This window comes from Orycteropus afer, unplaced genomic scaffold (assembly GCF_000298275.1).
Source record: "Orycteropus afer afer isolate SDZICR_OR568_19922 unplaced genomic scaffold, OryAfe1.0 scaffold00233, whole genome shotgun sequence".
Classification (NCBI taxonomy): Eukaryota; Metazoa; Chordata; class Mammalia; order Tubulidentata; family Orycteropodidae; genus Orycteropus; species Orycteropus afer.
The window spans coordinates 1017104-1034648 of NW_006921820.1; the positions used below are offsets into that span (position 1 = coordinate 1017104).

The 17545-nt window shown below is 40.0% G+C and overlaps 1 protein-coding gene across 1 annotated transcript in view; it reads right to left on the bottom strand.

The window, feature by feature from the left end:
* Positions 1 to 9826: 9826 nt before the first annotated feature.
* TSPAN3 (tetraspanin 3) overlaps positions 9827 to 17545 on the bottom strand; it is a 39756-nt gene continuing 32037 nt past the window's right edge. Inside the window, exon 7 of the mRNA XM_007948928.2 lies at positions 9827 to 9919. Coding sequence (XP_007947119.1) covers positions 9827 to 9919 — 93 coding nt within the window. The remainder of the gene's footprint in view (positions 9920 to 17545) is intronic.

Sequence of the window (17545 nt, forward strand, 5' to 3'; positions counted from 1 at the left end):
AAGTGCCTCAGGCACTGTGCTACCAGAGGTCCCATCAGATGCCACAGGTGGCAAAAATGAGAGCCTGGACTCAGCTATACCATAGGGACAGAGCAAGGATGGGGCCAGGAGAGTAGTCTCTACAGTCAAAAGGAGCTGCTCCAGTGTTTAATGCAGATGCCCATCTCTATGTCCTCACCCTCATGACTTCAGCAGGTTTGAGAGGTTTGGTTAATCAAACTTTTGGGGAGGAAGACTACCTCTGATTTGTGGCTTCTCACCCCAGTCTCAGGTATGTGGGCCCCTTAGGTCTACAAGCTAATGCAGTGAAAGGGTTTTATGCCAAAGTGTTATTCATGTTGGGCCAGGCAGAGGTACTAAGGCCTAAAGCAGTCTGTCTCCCTAACCTCACGGGGAGAGGGAGTGGGTAGATAAAGGGCCCCAGGAAGCAGGGCTCCAGAGCTGAGGATGAGGCTAGCCACCTACTGAGTGTCACCCCTTCCCACCAGGTGGGTGTAGGGCCAGCAGGATGGAAAAGGCTTTGGACCTTTGGAGGATTAAAAAAAAAAAAACAGACTGAGGCTTAAATCCTTCCTGAAATGTCATCTTCCCTCTTAAAGAACATCTGAGAGAGAGAGATGACTAAATGCCTACTCCTGTCCTGGACTCACCTGAGGTCTATAAACAGGGTTGTTTGGAGAAGAAAAAGTAATCTGCTAGTTGGATTTCCACTCCCTGAAAGAGAGCAGCCTGTAAATAAATACTTGGCTGCAAAAAAAGCTTACCTGGGACCAAAGATGTTGCCCAGAACATGCATGTCAAGCCCAGCACCAAGTAATTCAAAGTGTCAGGCAGCCCCAGAAGTAATTCAAGTGGTCTTTTGATAATTTCTCTGTGACTAGCATTGCATTTGCTAATACAAATGCTAAGATAAAGGCGTGCCTTCACTCACCTCCAAAGGCGGACACTCAGTGCTTTTGTTAGGTGCTGTAAAGTGAATTCTAGAGGACAGAGTAGAACTGCCCCATAGGGTTTCCTAGGCTGAAATCTTTACAAGAGCAGATTGCCAGGTCTCACCTATGGAGTGGCTTGTTGTTGCTGTTGTTATTTGCCATCGAGTAGGCCCCGCTCATAGCGACCCCTCCTTGGGTTTCCGAGGCAGTATCACTACGGAAGTAGGAATGCCCAACCTTCCTTCCGAGGAGTGACTGGTGGGTTTGAACCGCCAGCCTTCTGGTTAGCAGTCAAGTGCCTTAGGCACTATGCTACCAGAGCTCCTGGCTAGTAGGTTCAAATCACTAACCTTTTGGTTAGCAGCCAAGCACTTTATCTACTATACCAACTCTATAACCCTTCTGATACAAGGTAGACAGCAAGTAGGCCATGAGTGGGGCAGGGAGGCCAGGAGCAAACTGTCCAACACAGACATAACAGCTGCTTGTCTGGGAAGTGGAAACTGGGGTGGAGAGGTGAGTAATTCTGGAGGAATGTAGAAAGATAGGACATGGTAACTTATGGGACCTGAGACAGTAATGAGGAAAAGTGAAAGGGAGGTGGTGAGGAGTGACTCTAAGCTGAGCCGGAAAGATGAGCTGGCTTTCCTCAGGTGGAGTAGGAGTTGGAGGAGGGGAATCAGCAAAGACAAAGCCTGAGCAAAGGCCCAGAAGTGAGACGGCCTTGGAGCAGGAGCTGCAAGACATGGCTGAGGAGGGCAGAGCCCACAAGTGGCAAGAGAGCCAAACAGACTGACCACTGGGTCAGGTTCTCTGTGGGCAGCGAAGGGGAAAGAAAAGAGTAGAAAGCTAGGTATCAACGCTTTATTTATTCCTTGAAAATACCCTGTCATCTTGATTGAGCATTCCATTCCACTACAAACATTTTTTCAAAACCTTTGGCCTAGATATTTATCATCATCTCTGACAGGTGCTGCAGTTTCTATGGTCCCAGAGGATGATGGGTAATGAGTGTTAGATAACACTGTGCTCCAGTCATTCAGGCAGCCAAAAAACAGAACTGAAAGTAACTCCTGGGTCACAATTTATACCAGGGGGAAAAAAACCAACACAACGGATCTAAGTCAGATTCACTGCCTCTGCAGCTTTCTCCATTCTTCTGTGCACCAGGTCACAACCTTAGCTGCTGGGAACCAACTGCATGGATGGATTGCCTTCAGAGGAGATGGTGCTAGATAAAGAGGGAGTTGTCTTATGTGTAATTGGGTGTGTAAATAACTGCAGCCCTCTTCCTGGCAGAGGGCTGCTCAAAGACAGCATGGAATAGGAAGGGAAAAGTATGGCCTCATGCTTGTGTGTGGTCTTAGGCAAATCACAATTTCTTTAGGTCTAAGTTTCATCATCAATTAGATGGGCCAAAAAACTTCTGTGCAAGCTGCTATTCCTATAAGGTTCAAATTAGATAAGGGTACATGCTGATGAAAAGCAAGGGATGGCTTTTATGAAAAGGCCCACCACCTCCAAATCTTGACTATAATCAACAGCGGAGTTCTGGGCTCAGCAAAACCCTCTTCACAGCTCTCAGGAGAGCTGTGACTACGTCAGTGAGTCCTTTCCAACAGTGACAAGGAGACACCAGCCACTGTTTGGCCAAACTGGATTCATGTACCACTGGTATCCAATTCTGACAGCCCTCCTACAACCATTCCTAGGCCAAGCAACCTCAATATAGGTGTTTATCTGTTTGGCTTGGTCTGGTTGCAACTGGAGATGTCTGCCTATCCTGGCGTGCAAATCAGCCAAGAACAATGTGGCCACCAGCAAGTGAGCTCACTGCCCTGGGCATCCTGACAGAATATCAGGACCACAAGGACATGGTTTCAAACTGTGCCCAGCAGAGCCCCCTTAGAAAGCCAAAGGGAGGAGAAAGGGGGTCCACTCCATCTCAGGATCTACCCGTATAGTTTACAGGTAGTATACGGAGGTCCTAAATGTCTGAAATAAGTCAGTCACTCAGGTGCCATAAGAATATGGTTTTCAAACTCCTAAACAACCTGTTATCTACTTCCGTAGTGATACTGCCTTGGAAACCCAAGAAGGGGTCGCTATGAGTCAGGTCTGACTTGAAGGCATATAACAACAATGGTGGTATAAAAGAAGCTCTGGTGGCATAGTGCCTAAGGCATTTGACTGCTAACCAGAAGGCTGGAGGTTCAAGCCCACTAGCCACTCCGCAGAAGGAAGACTGGGCAATTTACTTCCATAGAGATATCGCCTTGGAAACCAAGGAGGGGTCGCATGAGTTGGGATCAACTCGATGGCAGTGAGATAGTGGTACAGAAGGAGTTCTGGTGGCGTAGTGCCTAAGGCATTTATTAACCAGAAGATTGGCAGCTCAAACCCACCAGCTTGATGACAGTGTATGTGCCAGGTAGAAGCTATGGTGGTGCAGTGGTTAAAACACTCAGCTGTTAACCAAAAGGTAGGTGGTTCAAACCCACCAGCTGCGGGAGAAAGAGGTGGCAGTTTCCTTAAAGATTTACAGCCTTGGAAATTCTATGGGGGCAGTTCTACTCTGTCCTACAGGGTTACTATGAGTCTGAATTGACTCAATAGCAGTGAGGTTTCTTTCTTTCTTTCGTTTTATGTGCCAAGTGTTACAGATGAAAAGATGAACAAGTCTCTTTTCTATCCTATAGTTTCACATCTATTTTACTTTCTTCAGTGGGCAAAGATAGGAGAGCAGGACCTGTGTATGGGTTACCTTCCACACAACCAGCAATGCACTGAGCAGTGTCCAAAAAGGTATTCAGTAGGTAAATTTAGGAAATTGTTGTTGTCAGGTCACTGTATAATATCCTCAGGAGACGTCAGAGACATGGGCAATAACAAGCCACATAGGACATATTTTTAAGAATTTCAAGATGCTGGATACAAGACCAACATAGCTAACAAATAAAATGCTCATAAAAAACAAAAACCAAACTCACTGCCATTGAATCAGATCCATCTCATAGCGATCCCTCCTTGGGTTTATAGCCAGTGAGGGAAAATTATTCCATTCATAATAACAACAAATATTAAGATTCCTAGAAAAGACTTTCCTAAATAAACTTAACTCTGTTAAGATCTGTAAGAAAGAAAAACAAACAACACTATAATACTTGGCAAAGGATAGAAACTAGAAATTCTGTGGAGATACAAATGGCTAAAACACCTTTGAAAACACGCAGGCCTAGCTAAAAATCAATCCTACCTCCGTAGTGATACTGCCTCGGAAACCCAAAGAGGGGTCGCTGTGAGTCAGGGATGACTCGATGGCACATAACAACAACAACAGCTAAAAATCAAGGAGATATATTATTTTCATTTGTCAGACTGGAAGAGTTAAAGGCTGATGCCAATTCCCTAAGTGTCAGGAATGGTATCTAGGGAAATGTGCACTTTCAGACACTGCTCAACACAATGCAACACACTGCTGTGGAGTCGGATCTGACTTAATAGTGACCCTTCCTTGGGTTTCCGAGGTGCTATCACTATGGAAGTAGATAGCCCAACCTTCCTTCCAAGGAGTGACTGGTGGGTTTGAACCGCCAGCCTTCTGGTTAGCAATCAAATGCTTTAGGCAGGAGGCCACCAGGGCTTTCTGCTAGTGGGAGTATAAATTGGTATCATCTTTCTGGAGGGCAACTGAATGTATGTACAAGAAGTTTTAAATGTAACTTTTGATCCAGAATAAATCCACTACCCCAAGACTCTGTCCTGAGTTTATGCAGAAATGCACAGGAGTAGTGTACAGAACACTATTCTGTTCACTGCAGTGAGGCTGAAGGCAACTAAATGTCCATTCATTGTAGCCATTGTAGGTTGGTCCATCAAAATACTAATACATCCTTGCAATTAACAAAAGGGATGGCATTGATTCTACAGTCTGACATAGAGTACCATATTATGTTGTGAAGAGAAAAAGAGGAACTTGTCAAATAAAAATCATATAATTAACAAAACCAAAAACCACCCAGTCTCTTTTTGTACATGTAGAGAAAATAGTCTGTAAGGATACATACCACTGCTCAAGTTGCTTACCTATGGGCATTATTTTCTTTAGATTTCTATGTAGTTTACATTTCTTAGAACACTAGTTACTTTTTTTTTTTTTAAAAAAAAAAAAAAAAGATTGAAAAGAACTTTAAAAAGGCAATAATACACATTCTGTCATCTGTTGAGATAAGCAAAGCCATTCCAGCAGCAGTGCCAGGAACAGGACTCCTTGCAGGAACAGCTGACTCCAGGGCTAGGCAAGGTGGATACTAGATGAGCCTAGAACATCCTGTTTTATTTGAGATTACAGAAATGCTCCCAAGAATGTCACAGCATGTTTCAAGGACACAGGAGGCAACCTGAAGGCACTTCCCAGTCATCAAATCTGGAGCTATCTGAGAACTCTCCCAAAATGGACAATAATGAATTACAGACTATTGAACAATGGTAATCTATCAGTTCACAATGAATATAAGGAGATAAATAAAAATAAATAAATGGGTGAGAAGTGAGAGAAGGGATGAATAGTAGATGAGAAAGAAGTGTTGGACTGGAAAAACAACATTGTAAACATCGTAGTAAAAATTAATTCAAGGCAGAATAAGCAATATTTCCTAAATCTGGGGGCAGGCGGGAGTGGATGAAGAGCAGGATATTTATGCTCTTTAGTATCTCTCCAGAAACTGCTGATTGGTTGGAAAGGGAAAAGCAGTAACTATAACATGGAGAAAGTGGAACACACCTTTACCAGGTGTGCTGGTTATTAACTTTTTGTCTCTTAGCTCTAAACTCACCTTCCTTGTCCTTCCTGGTCACACTGAGACTAGGAATCTGCAAACCCTCTCTTCTCCTTTGCCTGCTGGCCCACAGAAGGCTCTGAAGGGGGGACCACAAGGCTAGAGGCTGGAGACGGATTACTTTTTTTTATTCTTGGTGTGGCGCAGTCGTAGCAGCATTCATTTACCACGGTGGCAGTTCTCTGATCTCCAGGGTCAGTGATGGGTACCCTCCAGGTTTATTTTTTCCCCACAGGGCAGGCTGCATGTCCTCTACATGCGTAGCCACATCCTCACCTCAGTCTGTGTGGCCCTCCTGAGAGTTTAAGTTCCTTCCTGTTCACGCTTCCCTTGGCCTCTGGAGTGGAAGCTGTTTTTTGCAGCTGCCACCTGCTGTGACACCTCAGAGCTCTCTTTTTCACCCCTTTTAGTGTTTAACTACCTTTTATCTAGTTGAAATTTCTCTGTATTAAAATTTCCCTATTCATATGTTCTCCTCACTGGACCCTGAATGATACACCAGGTAGTTCATATCAACATCACCGATGAGGGGCAGGTGGACATCATGTACCTCCAGATACAGTGTTTTAAAAGGATACAACATGACACAGAATTCTAGCACCTGGAATGCAAACTCTGAATTTAATCAAGAAGAAACATCAGATTAACCCAAAATGAGCAGAAATGTTTAAATAAAGGGGTCAGAGTCCCTGGGTGGCACAAACAGATTATTAACCAAAAGGTTTGTGGCTTGAACCCACCCAGAGGTACCCTGGAAGAAAAGCCTGGCGATTCACTTCCAAAATATCAACCACTGAAAACCCTATGGAGCACAGGTCTACTCTGACACACATGGGGTCGTCAGGTCAGCATCAACTCTTTGGCAACTAGTTTTATTCTGCCAAAATGTCAATGTCAGAAGCAACAAAACTAAGAGCTCCAGATTAAAGGATACCAAAGACATGATAATTAAATGTTTATACTGGAGCCTAAACAGGTTCCAGAACTAGAGGATAAAAAATGCTACAAAGGACATAATGAATGGCAGGATTAAAAGTATTATATTAGTGTGTTTAATTTACTGAATTGACTACTATACTGTGGTTATGTCCGAGAATATCTTCATTCTTAAGAAATACCCACTGAAATATTAGCAGGATGTGGAGAGAGCAAGCACATGCACGAACACAAATGATCAATCAAATGGGGCAAAATGTTAATAGGTGAATCTGAGTACAGGATATTCAGTCCTTGTAAGTTCAATTTTTATTTTTACAACTTTAAGTTTGAAATTATTTCCAAATAAAGCTTATTTAATAATAATAATAATAATGGCTATAGGATATAGTAGTGGTTCTGAGCTTTGGCTGACTGGCACCCCAGACTACTTCACAGACTCTGAAACCCCAGGCATCTGTAGTTTTCAAGGTGATTCCAATGTGCAGACAAGGTTGGGAAACACTGGGAAAGGGAGAGATCTCATTTATTACATTTCAGTTAAGGAGTAACTCTTTTGTTCTCTGAAGAATAGAATCTCAGGGTAGGGCGAACTCCTGGTCTCAACTACATGAAGTAGTTGAGGTGTGTCAGACTCTGGGGATGTTAAGGCAGAAGTTGAATTTGTATGACTTTGGCTAACAGACAGATTCCCCTTCTAGGGGTTCCCAGGCTATGGAAAAGGGCATTTTCAGGACCACTGTCCTAGGAACTATACACAATTGGAAGGTGGCAGGAGCTAGAATGGTTGAACCGGTGGCCCTGGAGCTACCACCTTTTTTGGCTTCACTGTTAACATGGCACATCTGTTCCAGCTGACAGAGCACAGGGCAAGCAGATGGAAATGCATGAAGGAGGAGTATGTGGAATTAGTTTCTTGGGTAAGTTCATGGAGTAATTTTCTATTCTAGAGGCCCAGTTCTGTTATGCACAGAGAGGGCAACCAACATCACAATCCACCTCAGCTACAACCTGGGATGAGGTAGCCATAGAATGGTAGGGTGGGGGGGACAGGGCCAGATGAGGGGGATGATGGTGGCAGTGAAAGGTCAGCAGGATAAGCAAACACTCTCGCCAACTGTGCAACAGGCAAGGGGGAAAAAAAGTGGGATGGGTGAGTGGCACCATTATCCAGTCCTCTGTTCCTGTGAAATCATGAATGTTTTGGTAACTTCCACTTTCTCAACAGAAGCTAGTTTTGCCTCCTCACCATTCCCATGCCCTCTCTATTTCCAGGCAGGACAGATGTGCATGATACTTGGGCATCTCAAAATCAACAAAACTAAATGTGAACTCATGCCCCTAGGTCTGCCCTTACTCGCTCCCTATGAATGTTAGTACTTGGTTCCAACAAACTCAGCTTCTCCAGTTGATGAAGCCAGAAACCTGAGTCTCACCTAGATTTTTTTTTCTTCTCCTTGCCCCACATCCAATCAATGATTATCAAATGTTGCCATTTTTCCAATCTAAACAGTCCCTGAGTCCACATGCTTTACCACCTCCACCAACAGTGCCCTACTTCATGCTTTTAAACACTCTTAGAGTATACAATTTAAACAATCCCTTCATATGCACCTCGCCTCCCCCACCCAATCCATCCTCTGTACTATAATGACAAGGACCCATCTACAACAGGTCTTATTACCACCATGTACAAACCCTGTAACGGTTGCCTCTACCTTCAAGTAAAGTCTTAGCTCCTTAGGATGTCATGTAGGACCCTGGAGGACCTGGGTTTCCCTACTTCTCTCAACCTTGTATTTTAAGCTCTAGGCACAATGAGCTATTTGTAGCTCCCTACATACTTCATCCCATTTCACACTCCTATGTAACCCCTCCCACAAGCCTATTCAGCCTCCAAGCTCAGGCATCTCTACTAGGAATCTAAGAGTATGAGCTCCCATTACTTTATCACTACAAATTATTGCACTGTATGGAAATTACATTTCTGTGTATGCCTCCTATACTAGGACTCTAAACTCCTTGAAAACAAAGAACAGCACAGTACCACCACTGTATCCTCGGAGCTTTGCACACAGCAGCTGCTCTCATTTGTAAGATATTCTGACTGAAAACCATCCGTGGTTTCTTGAATACCAAGCAAGGCCTTTAGAATGTGGCAACAGGTATAATGAAAACACATGCAAATCATGAGGAACTATAGACAGTACCACTGTTTAAAACATTACATTGCTGCTCTGGAATTCAAGTACACCCAAAATAATTAAAAACTACATATCGAGGGGTGATACAGAGTTTATTGAATTAGATTTTTCTATTTACAACTGATATCACATCTACGCACTATTTTGCTAGTCTACATGGGTACATTATTTCCAAACGAGTTTTAAGACTTATGATGAATGGGCTCAATCATAAAAAAACACACACACACACTCACACTAATTGTTTTAAAACAGTAGTGCATACATTATACTCCTCCTATAAAGTCAGCTTTGATTAAAAACCACTAGTTTCAAAGATCAGTGTCTGATTTTGAAGATGAATCAAGACATGTACCATATAATTCTAAAGTCTATTTTAGCCATTTTGTACAACTGTTATCTTATTGGACTATAGTATATGTATATTTTAAAAGGACAGTGATGAGGGGTACTATCTGGCATTAACATTAACCAGACAGCTGGCTTCTTCCCCCTCCTCCCAAAACCTTTGGCCAATAATTCTACATTATAAAGACTGAAAGGGTCCGGTGATACTTCAGAATCAGTCCCATTAATGCTTGGAGGTAACAAAAGCAGACCCACACCCTCCATTAATTCTACTACACTACACAACTTGCAAATGGTTCTGAAATTAGAACATTTTCCACCATACTTAAAAACTTAAAGAGAATCAGCTAGAACAAGGGAAAAGAAAGCCATAGGTAGGTGGGCAGGTGGGTAGATGGGTAGGTGGGTGGGTGGGTACATAGGCAGGTAGGTAAATGAAGAGCCAAGCTGCTCTGTCCAACACCAGTATACATGTGCTTTAACTAAAACAACTCAGGAGGCCAATAGCAGCAAACCTGCTCAATTCACCTTCCAAATCAGAACAAGACTAAAAAGCTCAGGTTTGCTACTATGCATAGGTTCCACCGGTGATGAGGAGCTCATAAGCAGGATCTCTACTCCTTCTGCACAACACGATGCATGCACACAGCATGCCCAGCAGCTGTGGGAAGAAAACAATGGAAAAGAGGCTGAAAACTCTCTTTTGGCAAGTGTATATTTCTATCTTGGTAATGGAGCTGTTTCAAAGTTCGCTGATCTCAAATCATCAAAAAAGCAACAACAACCTAACAAAAGGAATTTCTTCTGAATATATTATCTTTCAGGAATTATCTAAATACTAAGTTTTAGCTTCCCTGCTTACACCTGCAATGTCCAATACAGTAGCTACTAGCCACATGTGACTAATGAACACCTGAAATGTAGTAACAAAACTAAGGAGTCGTATTTTTTATTTTATTTAAATTAAATTTAGACAAACGTGGCTAAGAGCTACCACACTGGACAGAGAAGGTCAAGGGAGTAGAATGATAAAGTTCCTCCCCACACAGAATCTTAAACGGTTCCTCATTAAGGCTGCTTTTTGTAGGTATCTGGATTTTGGATAGATTCACTATCTGAGTGACCAAACAGCCCTATGGTGAAAAACAAATCTAGAGATCAAAAAAAGGTGAGTCTGGAGGTTTCTGTTTCTTTATAATTATTTACTATTTTTGAAGTCTAGATTTAGCTTTGTGGTATTACATGTTGTTGTTATGTGCCACTGAGTCGGACCCGACTCACAGTGACCCCTCCTTGGGTTTCCAAGGCAGTACAACTACGGAAGTAGATTGCCCCATCTTTCTTCTGAGGAGTGGCTGGTGGGTTTGAACCACCAGGCTTCTGGTTAGCAGTCAAGTGCCTTCAGCACTACACTACACATATTACCTTAAAGGTTGTTCTTTCTTTACTATTTATTTTAATAAGCCATAATTCTCTTGTGGTATATTGGAACAGTAATAAAGTCATGCCATGTTATTTTTGATAAGCCAGAGGATCAAGCTGGATTAAAGAGAAAATGGTTCTAGAATTTCTGATTTGGTTTCTCATAAAATATAAACAGTAACCAAAGGGCTCAATAAGAGTAAGTTAATTTGTTGTTCTAACTTTTCAATAAAGGTGAAAGGCCTCAGTTATTTGATTTTTATAGGCAGGCCCTCTGTTCAACTGGGGTCAATCTAATTTCAGCAAAATGTACCTGATCCATAAACAGACTCTCAAAATCTGAAGTGGAAGACAACTACTAATGAGAAACACATAGAGAGAATAAGGATGCCCTCAATCTGAATTCTCTCTGGTATAAAGCTGCATGCTCCAATTTCTGTCCTCAAATTACCCTATATTCTATTCAATCAGGGTATGTAGCTGGTGCACAAATTCTCCAGTTTCATTTTACTAATATTTGCTGACTGCTAACTAGTGCAAAGCAACTTGGAAGCATTTTAAAAGTGGATGATTGTTGAGAGTTTACTAAATATCTTGTCAATTCTAGATGTGTTTAGTACCTAATTCCTAGAGAAATACATTTCTGTTCACTGTACATCAAAACATTCTTAGAACAGCTATAAAAATCAAACACAATTATATTTTCAGGCAATGTGAAACTGAGCAATAAAAATCAAAACTGAAAAATTACTAATTTGTTGGAGAAAAAATATCTCTCTGTCTCCACTTCTTCACATTCCTTTTAGTTGGTTACCTTCTACTGAAGGAGTCACCAGTCTCTAAATGGGGTCTAAAATAAGTATTATCTCTTTCCTAGTATTTTGAATTTCAATTAAGTGAACTTATATTGATTCAAAAACAATTAAATAGGTTTGATAAAACCCTACTCATGCTTGAGGATGAGTCTGCTTAATAACAACATTAAGGTCCACACAATAACTTACATTATAGTACTAACCTCATTACTATTATAAGCCAATTTCTAAAGCTTTGCTATAGTGAAATTTCATTGATTATTGAAATTTTCTAAAAGTAGACTTGGTAATATTATACAAATATTTTAGCTCCAATGTTATTTCCTGCAACAGAATTTTCCCCTATAAAACCGAAGTCATGAGAACTAACATTAGCTGAGCCCAAATACAGCATTCAGTCATGCAAAAAAATAATTACTAGAGAGACAAGTGGTGATTTAAAAAAAAAAAAAGACTCCCAAGTATTAAAGCATTCTATAATACACTGTGCACATGACAATGTGGGGAAATAGGTATTCTCATACAAGGCAACTGGAACTGCACACTGGAAACACCCTTTTCTGAGAAAAATTTAGAAATATCTATTAAAATTCATTCATATACTCTGACCCCACAACTTTACCCACACATTTTAGCAATAAATACTTGGCACATGCATACAGAGAGTATTTACTACTTGCATTTTTGTAATAGCAAGACTGATACAAATGTTCATCAATGAAGATTAGGTAGATTAAAACATGCACATAAAATGGAATACTATGCACTCATGAAGTAAATGAAGTAGATCTACATCTAAAAGATTATTTGTTTTTTAAAAGGTGCAAAACATTACACATTATGTGATTCAATTTATAATATTTTGACATGACAAAATTTTAGAAATGGAAGACAGATCAGTGATTGCCAGGCTATAAAGGGAGGGAAGACAACAGGGAGGGAGGTGTGGTTATAAAGGGTGACAGGATCTTTTTGGGGTTGGAACTGTTCAGTATCTTGCTGTGTGGTGAATACAGGAACCTACATATGTGATAAAATTGTATAGAATTTAATATACATACACACAAATGAGAAATCTAAGGAGACAGTAGAAACTGTATCAATGTCAATATCCTAGTTGTGACATTATACTATAGTTTTACAAAATGTTACACTGGGGGAAATGGGCAAAGTATATAAGGGATCACTTTATTACTTCTTACAACTGCATGCGAATCTACAATCATCTCATATAAATACAAAGCACAAGGCACAAAACTGCATCCTGTAAGATTCTATTGGCATAAAACATATGTGCTTGGATAAGCACAAACAATTTTGGGAAGGATATAGAGGGAACGGAACGCCTAACAGTGGTTGCTTCTGCAAGGAGGAACTTAAGAACTGGGAGTCAAGGCAGAGAGAAATTTCACCCCCACTAGAACGGCTATTTCAGAAAAACAAAATAAGGTATGCAAAGGATGTGGAGAAGTTGGAACCGTCATCCACTGTTGGTAGGACTGTAAAATGATGCAGCTGCTATGGAAAATAATTTGGTAGTTCCTCAAAAGGTTAAAAAGAATTATCACATAACCTAGCAATTCTTCTCCTGATATATAACCAGAAGATCTGAAAATAGGACTCTAAAATAGATACTTATCCCACCAGTGCTCACTAAGCACTATTCACGATAGTCAAAATATTGAAACCATCCAAATGTCCATCAACAGATGAACGGATAAACAAAATGTAGTACATATATACAATTCAGAAATATATAAAGAGAAATAAAGTTCTGGGATGTGCTATGACATGAATGAACCTGGAAAACATTATGCTGAATAAAATAAGTCATGTACAAAAGATCAAATACTGTATATGATCCTACTTACATGAAATATCTAAATGAGGCAAACACATAAATCAAAGTTTATTAACAGCTACCAGGGGCAAGTAGGAGGTTTGTTGTTGTTGTTGTTGTTATGTGCCATCGAGTCGGCCCCAACTCATAGCGACCTCTCCTTGGGTTTCCGAGCCAGTATCACTACGGAAGAAGATTGCCCCACCTTCCTTCCGAGGAGTGGCTGGTGGATTTGAACCGCCAGCCTTCTGGTTAGCAGTCAAGTGCCTTAGCCACTATGCTACCAGAGTAGGAGGTAGTGACTGCTTACGCAAAACTCACGTTTCTGTGAAGGGTGATAAAAAAAATTTGGAAATGGATGCTTGTACAACTTGGTGAACATAATTACTGTCACTGAATTGTACATGTAAAAACAGGTGAAATGGTAAATGTTTTGACATATATATTTTACCACCATAAAAAAATAAAAGGAAGTTATTCTCAAAGAAAGTTAGGAGAAAAGAAAAAAAAAAAAGACTTAGAGGGAGACTTACCTTTTACTAAAACACTCTTGAGTCATCTGGAAAATGTATTTATCAAATAGGTATTTTCAATTTAAGAAAGTATTACTTGGACTTATTTTTTTTTAAAGTATGTTAGAATCAAATCATCGGATCTTAACTCCTGAGTATCCAATCAGAAGTGCTATTCAGTTATGTATTTTAACTTATTCTAATAAAATAATTGGTAGCCAAGCAGGAGGAAAGACACAGCAATCTCAGTGTCTTTCACACTTGGCACACAGACCAGAAAAACAAAACACATGGTCTTGGAAAACAGTTCTCTATGAAAGCTTGCTCTTGGTCACTGCATCTTGAGGACATGTCAACTTCACAGGCCTCCAAAGTAGACTGATAATTCCCATTTTTTTCTTATTACTTCTGCAGAGAGTCCTGTCCCCAAGAGATACTTAAGACCTTGCCAAACCAAAACCTAGATTTTTGTTTATTAGTATGACCAGACCCTTTAAATATAAAATTCTTAACTGATCATTTGTGAATTTAAGAGATTGGCTACTCTCAATAACACTGAAATATCTTAATAAGCTAGTAAGATGAGGAATGTAATAAAATTTTAAAGATATCATTCTCCTTTATCCAAAAAATACTACAGTAATAATTAACTAGCATTTTTCTAACTTTTTCTTTCTTGCTCATTTGCTCCTACCCAAACCTAGGTTATTTAACTAAAGTGGAGCAAATATTGTCTTAAAGAGCCATACAGTAAATATTCTAGGTATAAACCAAGACATATTTGGTCTCTGTTGCAACTACTCAGCTCTGTCCTGGTAGCAAAGGAACAGCCACAGACAATACTTAATAAAATATGAGTGTGGCTCCTACAAACACAGGTGGTAGGTCAGACCTGGCCCATGAGACCCATAGTTTGTCAATACCCAATCCAGAGACTTATAGCTAAATTAAGCTTAAGAGAAAATTTCTTCTTAATTCACCTTTATGGCTTAACAGAACTACAAATCATGCTTAAAATTAAGGGAGACTATACTTAAATTATCGGGAGCTCTGGTAGCATAGTGGTTAAGACACTTGCCTGCTAACCAGACGGCTGGTGGTTCAAACCCACCAGCCACTCCTCGGAAGGAAGGTTGGGCAATCCTACTTCCGTAGTGATAACTGCCTCGGAAACCCAAGGAGGGGTCGCTATGAGTCGGGGCCGACTCGACGGCACATAACAACAACAACATACTTAAAATTGGGAGCTCTGGTAGCATAGTGGCTAAAAACACTTGCCTGCTAACCAGAAGGCTGGCGGTTCAAACCCACCAGCCACTCCTCGGAAGGAAGGTTGGGCAATCCTACTTCCGTAGTGATACTGCCTCGGAAACCCAAGGAGGGGTCGCTATGAGTCGGGGCCGACTCGACGGCACATAACAACAACAACATACTTAAAATTGTTTTGATACAATACTATCAGAAACTGTCTTTCAATCTTTGACATTATTTAAAACTGTTTTCTATTATAATAACTCTTAGGGTTCCCCAGCTTTAGAACCTGAAGGAAAGTGTTAATGGTATTTTGATGCTATTACATTATGAATTTTATCCTGCTGAAGCATCAAGTGTCATGTTTCATAACAAAAGGTAAAAATTAATCTTCTGAGAGTCTTAATTCTTAGATTTGTAACCAGAAGAAGAGCACAAAAGGAGTCAGGGTTCAAGCTTTGGGTTTGCCACTATTTGTGTACCAGACATATTATCCTTGTTTTGACTCATTTTTGTGACATTTAAAACAAAGAAGACAAGGACTAGAGAATCTGCAAGGTCCTCTGAGCTCTAAATTTCCATCTCAGTATTGGTATACAAAGGGGCTCTGGCAGCACAGTGCCTAAGCTTTGAGTTATTTCTGTCTTTCTTTAGGTTTTCCACACCTAGGGCACTAATGTACATCAAATTCTGAGTATCAAAAGTTTAGAACATTTAGAGATACTCTTTAAAAAAATTAGGAAAAATTATTTTATTATTCTAAACAGCTATTTTCGCCCTTAAAACCAAAATTTTCTTTTTCAAAACCACCAGGTTTTTAATCTATGAAAATTCTGATTTCCTGACTTAGCCTTGCTGAACTAGAAATAGTGAAGATTTATCAGCTATTACTTAAGCCAGGGTCATTAAAATATAAAACACATATGGCAGGCACACTAAAATTAACAGGCTAGATAAAGTATTAATCCCCACTGAAAAATATTTAATAAAAAATATCTGGCTGGCTAAGAAGCTTAACTAGATGAAGGACATAGCTAAAGTGACAATTCTTATCAGTTTTCTATATACATTTTGCATATTTCATGATCATAAGCACTGTACAGTACTAGTTCCAAAGCTTTTGCTGCTTGTTAGTATGTCTAGCTCTATTACCACATGTAAAATCATTATGAATGCACAGGCAGGCTTTCACTTGGGAAAAGAGACCTCCCTCATGTTTCATTATTTTTAGTTAAATGAATGTATTTGCACAGACTATCAAAATATGAAATACATCCCTGCTGATCACCAGATTACTGCTATGCTGAGCCACAAAGTAAATGCTTAGAAGGGCAGAGACCATAGCAAATAAAGAACTAGGCTTTTTAATGAATCATTTCAGGGCTATTTAAATAACAGCAAAGTAAACAATAACTCTTTTGCCATTTTAAAAGGCACTTCCCATTAAATATACTACACTACCTTCTGTTGAAATACTATACACAAAGACCAGGCAATCCAAGCAACTTACATTTAAACTAGCAATTATATTCGCTTATCTAACAATTAAAAAATACCTACACTTAACTGAAATAGGTTGTTTAAGTCTAAAGCTTATTTCAAGAACAACTAATAGAACACTCTCTGAATTAGATCTGATGAGAAGAATTTTGAAATCGGTGGCTATTCTCAGTTGTAACTCCCCTAATAGAATCCATACATACAATATACCGTATATATTTGAGAATCTAAAAATGTAGATAGCTGTACTAGATGGAAAATGACCATTTTTCTTGTTTCCAGGTGGAAATGGGGATAAGGGTCTGTTTTGGAGGTGTTGTTGTTATGTGCCATTGAGTCGGACCCAACTCATAGCGACCCCTCCTTGGGTTTCGGAGACAATATCACTATGGAAGTAAATTGCCCAACCTTCCTTCTGAAGAGTGGCTGGTGGGTTTGAACCACCAGCCTTCTGGTTAGCAGTGAAGTGCCTTAGGCACTACACTAAGTGAAAAGTGATTAGGCTATTATCAGCTACTTTGCATAAGCTATTATTAGGTGGGGAAAAAAACTCTTTTCACTGGGTAGGCACTGGGAAACCACTTCCCCATAGCGATCAAAAATGGCCAGGCACACTTTCAGATGTACCAAGTGTTATCACAGATCCTTCATGGCTGTCAGTCTAAAAATTAAGTCCACAAATACAGAAGGAACTAGAATCTCAATTTTTACTGGAAGGTCTTTTCTATATCTTTTCTATAAAGGAGCAATAAAACTGCTCCTTTTAGTCTAAGGGACTAGCATTGTTGTAGTACCAGGACTTATTTATGTACATGAATATATGAAACTCTTGAGGACAGAAAAACAAGAACTAGAAGTAGAAACAGTAACAAAAAATTTTGAAAAAGCTTTTCTGTTTCCAAACTGAAATAAAGCAGTACAATTTTTTTTTTTTTTTTTTTTTTTTT